This window comes from Protobothrops mucrosquamatus, unplaced genomic scaffold (assembly GCF_001527695.2).
Source record: "Protobothrops mucrosquamatus isolate PMUCROS unplaced genomic scaffold, P.Mucros_1.0 scaffold292, whole genome shotgun sequence".
NCBI classification, from domain to species: Eukaryota; Metazoa; Chordata; class Lepidosauria; order Squamata; family Viperidae; genus Protobothrops; species Protobothrops mucrosquamatus.
In genome coordinates, this window is record NW_015386636.1 from 212845 (window position 1) to 221212 (window position 8368).

An 8368-nucleotide genomic window follows, 5' to 3' on the forward strand; every position below is an offset into this window, starting at 1 on the left:
TAGGGGACTGGAGGCTAAAACATATAAGGAACGGTTGCTGGAATTGGGTATGTCTAGTTTAACGAAGAGAAGGATGAGGGGGGACATGATAGCAGTGTTCCAATATCTCAGGGGCTGCCACAAAGAAGAGGGAGTCAAGCTATTCTCCAAGGCACCTGAAGGCAGGACAAGAAGCAACGGATGGAAACTGATCAAGGAGAGAAGCAACCTAGAACTAAGGAGAAACCTCCTGACAGTTAGAACAATTAACCAGTGGAACAACCTGCTTCCAGAAGCGGTAAATGCTCCAACACTGGAAGTTTTTAAGAAGAGACTGGACAGCCATTTGTCCGAAATGGTGTAGGGTTTCCTGCCTAGCAGGGGGTTGGACTCAATGACCTCCAAGGTCCCTTCCAACTTTATTATTATTATTATTATTATTATTATTATTATTATTATTATTATTATTATTATTATTATTATTATTATTATTATTATTATTATTATTATTATTATTATAAATAATTAAATCCCCAAATGTACTTTCATACACTAAGTGAGCCAGGGAGTATAATGGTTAAGATGGTAGACTAAGAGCAGTGAGACACAGCTTCTAATTCTCCCTCAGAATCCAGCTGAGATTCATTCTCTTCTAACAGTATCAGATTCTGTGACCAGCTAACTGATAAACAAACTATCTCTTGCAAAACCAATCAGACCCTGAAACCATGCAGGGCAAACACTAAGAAAAGCAATAATGATCCTATGTTGAACATGAAAATAATGCCTCTTGTTATACATTCTCTGGTTTAAATTTACAATTTTAAAATAATGTTTTGAGAAGCAGAAACCTGTATGTCATTTTAGTATAGCATTAGAAATGTATTAAAAATAAATTACTTAAAATAGAGAAATTTCAAATAATACAGGAAACTGTATTAACAATTAACCATTATGTTCATTAATATGAAGTAATAATAAATGTACAAATAAGAGCAGCAGTTGGAATAGAATTACAATTTTCAGTATTTTCTATAGACTTTCCATTATAATTGAAAAATATTTTAGAAGGTTGTCTTTGTAAAAGAAAGAACATTCTTTAGTTTTGATAACCTCATGACAGTATAAAATAGGGAGAGTCTGTGCTATCTGAATTAATAGCTAAGCCAGAGAACCTCTAAAAAGAAAATGTAATATTAAATATTAGACTATTGTATTTCCAATTTTTAACAGAGAGGAAAGTACATAATAAAACATACTGTTTTGGAATGAAGCAACAGTTGTGTTTCAAGGAGGAGGACACGGCTCAAAAGATTATTCCACTCATTCTCTTCTATAACAATTTTCCCTTGTAGTTTCTTCTCTAAAGTCTGTAACTTTTCGTCCACATTGCTCAATAAATGAAACTTTTGCTGCAGTTCAGCAAGTTGACCTTTCAAGTCTTCTAATTCATTGTCCTTCTTTACAACCTGAAAATAAGATAATTTTCATTCACTGTAGTTATAGCACTGTAGTTAGATTCTTACTAATTACATGAAACATGTAAAGACCTCCACATGAAATCAGAAAGCATATCCATAGTGCTGATTCATTCACTAGAACCTTGTGCACTAGCACTCACAGCACAAAAACCTATAAGTAACAACAAGACTGGTGTAAGTTCTAATAATTCACGTATAACCTGTTGATAGTACAGATTTGATTTTAAATCTGCTCTATAGAAGCAAGCAGGATAGTTATCAAAATATTCATTTCCTGACATTCATTACCTGAAAGACATAAATGAAAAGTATTATCTTTTCATTGATCTCATGGCTGAGTTACATTTGAGTGCAGTTGGACTTCCACAGGACAAAAGTGGACCGAGGGTGGAAAGGGGATTGATTTTGTCATATTTCATTCTTTCCTGCACCATAAGATTGCCTTGTCACAGTGGCAACACTTACAGAACTCTAGAAGCAATTCTTTATATTTATTCATTAGACATAATCAATTTGTTCAATTCAATATAGTAATGCAAAAGCTTTTTATCTAAATACCTTTATTCATATTAATGTTTATTCAATTATGATTTGTCTTCTAGTATTGCTACAAACATTGGTTTTCAAATGTCATTTTAACAAGCAGGAATTGGCCTAAGAAAATAAGAATCGTCTTACCTGCACATCTGTATTATCCAAGACATCAGTGTCATAGTCCAAAACCTCAACCTTATTGACAACATAATCTTTCACTTCCTGCAGTGTTTCACTGATGAAATCTTCAGGGATATGCATGTTAGTTACATTTTTATGACGTTCTATTTGAGGTTTCTTTGCATGTAAAAGACCCCACCCAAAGTAACAGTAAAAAATTTATTAAACAAAATTATTGATTTAAATAAAAAACATTTTGATATAATGTATCTGTGGAATATATTTGCACCAACATTCACTACAAATACTTGCTCTCCTTAATATTACACAGACGAATAATCTCAAGCCTAAAAGACAAGATAGGCCATTTCCTCTTTTTGATTCAACATCAGTCCCATTTGTATAATTATGAGAATCGGTTTAAGTTTCAGTTTCATAATTCAGTTTTACAGAGTATATGGTTAGTGATGGATATAATTTCTTAATATGCTTTCTTAAAAAATGTTATTTGTACTTTTATTTAAAAAAAACTCATTCATAATTGAGAAATCTACTACCGCCAAATATCTTATTCTGCTCGTATTAGGGTTTGAAAAGCAGCCATCAAATGATACGCTAATAAAAGAGAGTTCATTTTAAAAATATCAATCGTAATTGTTTCTTTTTGTCTCTGCTATATATTAATCAGAGTAAAATGGAATAGAAATGTCAATACTCCTAGGCAGCAATATTTCTATGACTGTCCTCATTCAGTGAGAAATAATCCATTAGCAGACTGTTCATATGAAAGATGAGACAACAGAATTGTCAGATTTAGTGCTTTGGGAAAAAAAGAAAATCAATAGATCTTCATTCTATCACCTCAATCACTGATTGATGTACTGAAGGATTCTTTACACAGACTTCTTAAACAAATTAAGATGCAACATAGAACAGATCTGTATTATGAACAGCCACTGATAATCCACCACTAATCTTAAAATATTATTTTGTCTTTTATTTTCATTTTTTTATTATTGTTGTTTTTAATGCTTTGATTTGTAATGCTGGTCTGTGACTGTAATAAAATTGATTGATTATATTATGAATATTTGAGTCATCTTACGGTACGAGGATGGAAAGTTAAAAAAGAGATAAGATCAATTCAGTAAGATAGCATAATGCAGTTCATATCCTCCCAGAACATTATTATTAACAATAAAGCTACTTATGCTGAAAACAGATAAAATATATAACAGTATATTTAAAAATGAAATGTCTCATTTCTTAAGAAAAATATTTAATTCCTATACTAAAGAATATTGAATATTCCTACCTGCTGCAAATCCACAGTATTGATAGCTACAGTAACAGACTGATTAGAAAAACTTGTGTGGGATAGAGATTTAACCAAATGGGTTCTCTTTTCTGTTTGGGATTTTATCTATAAGATATAGAAAGCCAAAATCCAGAGTTAGCCTAAGAACTGCATTGTATGCAAAACAGAGTATGTTTATTATATCAGACTGGTGAAATTCAGGATCTTAAGGTACATGATGGATCATACATAGTTCATATCAGTCATATCAATACGCTAATGGAATAGCACTCGTCAGCAGATAGTATGGGAGGAAGGAAAACTATCTCTCCAAAAACTATTCTGGAAAATGAGATATTCTGACAATTTGGGGATAGGAAATTTTTGGGGAACCTATATGTACAATGGAAACTTTCACACACAAAGCTATTGGTGCAATAAACCTTTCTCATAAATTTCATGAAATTTACAACTAATTTAGTATTTATTCAAACCATTGCAATTTTAACTGCAACATGGATATAGGAAATTGAAGAAAGTAAATGAAAGAATAAAATAAATAAAATTGTATTGTTTCAAACATCAGAAAGAAAAAAACTCTATAGTGTTTAGTAGGTGGCATATAAATTAAAAGATAGGCAATGATTTAATTAATAAAAACATTAATAAAAATGTGAGTTATTAAACAATACTTTGATATTAACTAACTTTTTCTCAAAAATGCAAATTTTTTACATTAACTAGTTTTTTCTTTAAAATGTTAATAAAATTAATTTTAAATACCTTATTCACGTTACTTAATTCTTTGTGCCTTTTATAAACGTAACTAATAATATCACAAACAATCTGTATTTTTCTTTCTGCAAAGCCATATTGAAGGAACTGTTGTTTTGACAAGACTGGTTTATACTGAAATTGATCACGAAGAAGCTGCAGAGAACAGATTTAAAAAAGGAATTTGTTTTCATAATACTTTTTATGTCTGTTCAGCTACAGTAGGTATGGGAAAGTTCCTTTTCATAAAATTCCAGAGGCTTGCTTCTTTCCGTGACTCCTTCTCTGTGTACAGAGGAATTTCTCTAACCCTCACTTTCTCTGAAGAAAAAAATTGAGCACTTTTCTTTGAGCATAAAGAATAAATAACCAAATAGCCTAGGCCACACTTTGGGGAATAAAGCATCCTCTCTGTAGAGATGTTAGCTACAGGACAGCAGATAGTCATAATACAGACTATATAAGAAATTTAAAGTTAGTAGTCTTATAATACTACGCCATAATGTAGTAAAATTTAAATCAATGTTTAAATTTCAGGGTATAATGACCATTTTACTTCTTCATTACTATTAATGGTAACATTGCCATGTTAGCATATTTAAGATATATACCTTATATGTGGCATCAACAAAACGTGAATCATTCTTTGCTGTAAGTTCCATCCCTGATTCCATTACAAGTTCTGCAATATATGTTGAGAATGATGTGAAACAGTAGCTAATGATTGGTAAAAACACAGATGGATCACCCTTTGCCAATCTGTAATGGTGAGGAAAAACTAGATAAGAAATTACTGATAATTCAAAACCTTGCATCACAGTAGTTTTATTTCTATACTTCTGAAACATCGTCAGGAAACCATGGCTACATTTAATTAAAATTATTTTATAATTACATTCTGTTTCCAGAATCATTAATCTGCATTTTTGGGACTAAGTGTATATTACTCTTAAATACGTAAAAACAACAAAATTGAAACAGAGTAGTTTTCTTAAGCTTTTCCTAAAATAGGACTGGATTTATTTCTTAACTTTAGACAAAACATTCACTGCCTAGATAATATAGTCTAAGTTTTATTAAAAGGATGCAAAAAGTAGTATTTATATGGAGAGAGATGTTGCAACAACAAATCACTATGCACTTGATATGTGCTGTAGCCTATTTTAAATACCGTATTCTGAATTTCATTGAAGTTTTGAGTCATAAATAAAATAGTAGGAATCTATTTAAACAATAATAATCACCAGTTTAAAAATCATCTAGCAGTTAATGTAATCTTAGCTAAATATTTATTGAAAAAAATGCTATGGCATGGAAACAAATTACCTATTTATTTTATTATGATTCATTTATAAGTAAATGGGATGATAAATCTGGTAGAACAATTTTTTTTCACCTTACAAACACACAGAGATCAAAGGAACTACCAAAGTCCAACCCTGCTTAGACTCCAGCAACTTTAACATACAGCATTTATTTCTCAATAGTTCTTATTTAATTTTCTAATTATAAGCCACCAGAGCAGACAGAAAAATTGCCTATTGGTAAAATTATTTCTGTTTAAAAAAATACAGACTTTTCTTCTGCACTGGAATGGGATGACTCAGTGAGGCCAACTTGGCATGGCCAGCTCACTACCGTCACTTCTGCCAACTCATTATCGCCAAGTTATGGCAGGACAACTCAACAGGGCCAATTCGCTGCAGGGACAACTTGCCAGGGAGAGCCGGGTGGGTGAACGAGCAGGTGGGCAGAGTGCAGAGCAGCAGCAGCTGGGGGCTTCCTATTTTCACACACACACACCAGCACTGCACCAAGCTCCAAGCCATTCAGAGTTTGGGTTATTCAGGGATGGCAGGGAAGCGACAGAGACCGGATGCATCCCATTTTCACACACCCCTGGGCCATTTGGCAGAAGTGGCGGTGTTTGGGCCATTTGGGGGGTAGTGGCAGTGGGTGGGCAAGCAACTTTTCTTACACAAAGTTTCCATTAAATCAGATTCTCTGGAAACAAAGTAAAACAAAGAGTAATACAGATGATATAATAATTTATCATTTAACAACGAATGTATCCAAAAGTTCCTTTTCCTGTCCTAAGAATGATGCAGCAAACCATCTTCCCATCATTTATTTTTAGATCAATGTCACATGATGTTACTTCTTTCATCCAGAAAATTCCAGAGAGGCAAACCTTAAACAAGTCATATGTTTCCATTCTAGTTTGTTTTGATCAGAAGAGACTGCTTTGCTATATTCAGATAATACTGTACATTATTTAAAAACAAAGAATAGAATGATTTGCTGAGCAAAAAAATTCAATCGGCGATTCACCAACAAGCTACATTTATACCACAAATTGGCTATTAATATGCTTCCACTTACCCCATATAATCTACATCGCTAGGATAATTTATAACCCGAAGTTTTTGTTCTATCTTATGCAAGTTTCCTTTTAAGTCTCCTGTAGCCATGGTATAATTATTCTTTTAATTACAATACATGCCTAGAAAGCAGAATAATTTTGTATTACAAATTTTATTTACTCATTCATTCATCTAACAGGTTCAACTAACTCTAACTACAAGACATTCATAAAATCAACACAAGTAAAATAACAATACAATACAAAATTCTGCAAAGCAGTGTTCCATAACATTGGGACATTACAGAAAATAGTTCTAATTCCCATTTCTTTCATCTCACAACTTTACTTCACAAACTTTCGCATAAGAGACAATCAAATCAGACAGGATAGTTCTATCTAGAGAAGGTAGTTCTGAAGTCAAACCATGTTAGAGTTTAAAAATTAAAAGCATCACTTTGAATTGCACCCAGATGTTTACTGGGAATCACTTCAATGTCTCCAATACTGGAATTGTACAATTTTAGCTGTTCTCACTTCCAGCATGAAGACTATTTAATACAGTACTAAATGGGCTTTGAGTTGTCTTCAAAGGCAGGCCCATATAAAGTAGAAATTCCCAGTAATTGACAAGGCAAGCCACTAATATATAAACAGAGAGCAAATCCCACTCTCTTCTGACACTGATGATGTTACCTAGTTTGGTAAAGAAATGTCTGCAAGAAAACAACAAAGTTCAGAAAGCACTGAGGACCCCTCAGAATGAAAGTGCTCTAACTAGGGTTTCCACTTGTGCATCTTTCACAATCATGACTCCAATAGTATTCCAAGTCACAGACCTGCTTCTTCAGGAAAAATGCCACCCCATCCAGAGTTAACAGAGAGATAGATGTTCCATTGTATTCCCCAGCCTGCTCAAGGATGGAGATGTAAAATAGGGAAATCAGAAAACCAACTCCAAACCAGCATACATCTTTTCATCCCATGCTGGGTTGACTGTTTTCACTGCTTATTTTAAAAAGGGGAAAGCCTTGCATGCATTCGTTGGTAGGAAAAAAGATCAAAGTTGGATAGCCAAAACTTGTTCCTAACAAATTTCATGAAAGAGATCCCACACTGGGCAGGAAGAGGAAAGAGAGAGCAGAAGTTAAGAAGACTGTACCCGCTTGTTTCCATTTACTTGACTAGGGAAAGCAATCTACCGTCAATCACTTTTCATTCTCCCAACACTTAAATTTGCGGGGCCCTTGGTGCTCCCTGAACTTGTTTTCTTGCAGACATTTCATTACACTAACTAGGTAACATTATTAGAGCTAGTTGGAGGAAACCCCACTCCCTACGAGCACTGACGATGTTACCTAGTTTGGGTAATGAAACGTCTGCAAGAAAACAATCAGGCTTAGGGGGCATAATTTCAACTTTTTATCGGTACTTACATTTGCACCTAGGATGCGCTCCTGGACAGTCAGAGAAACTGGCGAACTTCTCAAGGACCGGCCAAGGAGGGCGTTTGAAGGCGCTCAGGGGTGGCTTCTGCCGTTGATGCTCAGTCCAGCCGCTTCAATCTGAAAAAGGCTAGACCCGCCTTTTCCTGGCGCGCCTGGCTGCGGTTTCACCTCCACACTGAGCGGCAGTTTAAGCGCTCCCGCGGGCAGCCAAAGCTAGTTTTTGTTTCAGGTCCACAGACTCCTGACTTCTTTATTCCAGCCCCTGTTTAGAAACGCACGCCCTAGCAGAGGCTTCTCTAGGGCGGGAATCTCAAACGGGGAAAAAAATATCGCCTCAGTGATTGCTTCGGTTCCCCTGATCGAAAGTGTCGAG

At 34.3% G+C, this 8368-nt stretch overlaps 1 protein-coding gene across 2 annotated transcripts in view; it reads right to left on the reverse strand.

Annotated features, from left to right (window-relative positions):
• Positions 1–8320, reverse strand: part of CEP44 (centrosomal protein 44) — an 18505-nt gene extending 10185 nt beyond the window's left edge. The window contains exons 1-7 of one of the 2 annotated variants that reach the window (XM_015814885.1): positions 7984–8320; positions 6568–6688; positions 4797–4944; positions 4195–4341; positions 3430–3537; positions 2139–2291; positions 1239–1448 (exon numbers count right to left, since the gene is read on the reverse strand). In XM_015814885.1, the coding sequence (XP_015670371.1) occupies positions 1239–1448; positions 2139–2291; positions 3430–3537; positions 4195–4341; positions 4797–4944; positions 6568–6656 (855 nt within the window). In that variant the 5' untranslated portion in view covers positions 6657–6688; positions 7984–8320. Of the gene's footprint in view, positions 1–1238; positions 1449–2138; positions 2292–3429; positions 3538–4194; positions 4342–4796; positions 4945–6567; positions 6689–7983 lie in introns of those variants that run through there. The other variant, XM_015814886.1, reaches the window with a different exon arrangement.
• Between the last annotated feature and the right edge of the window lie 48 nt (positions 8321–8368).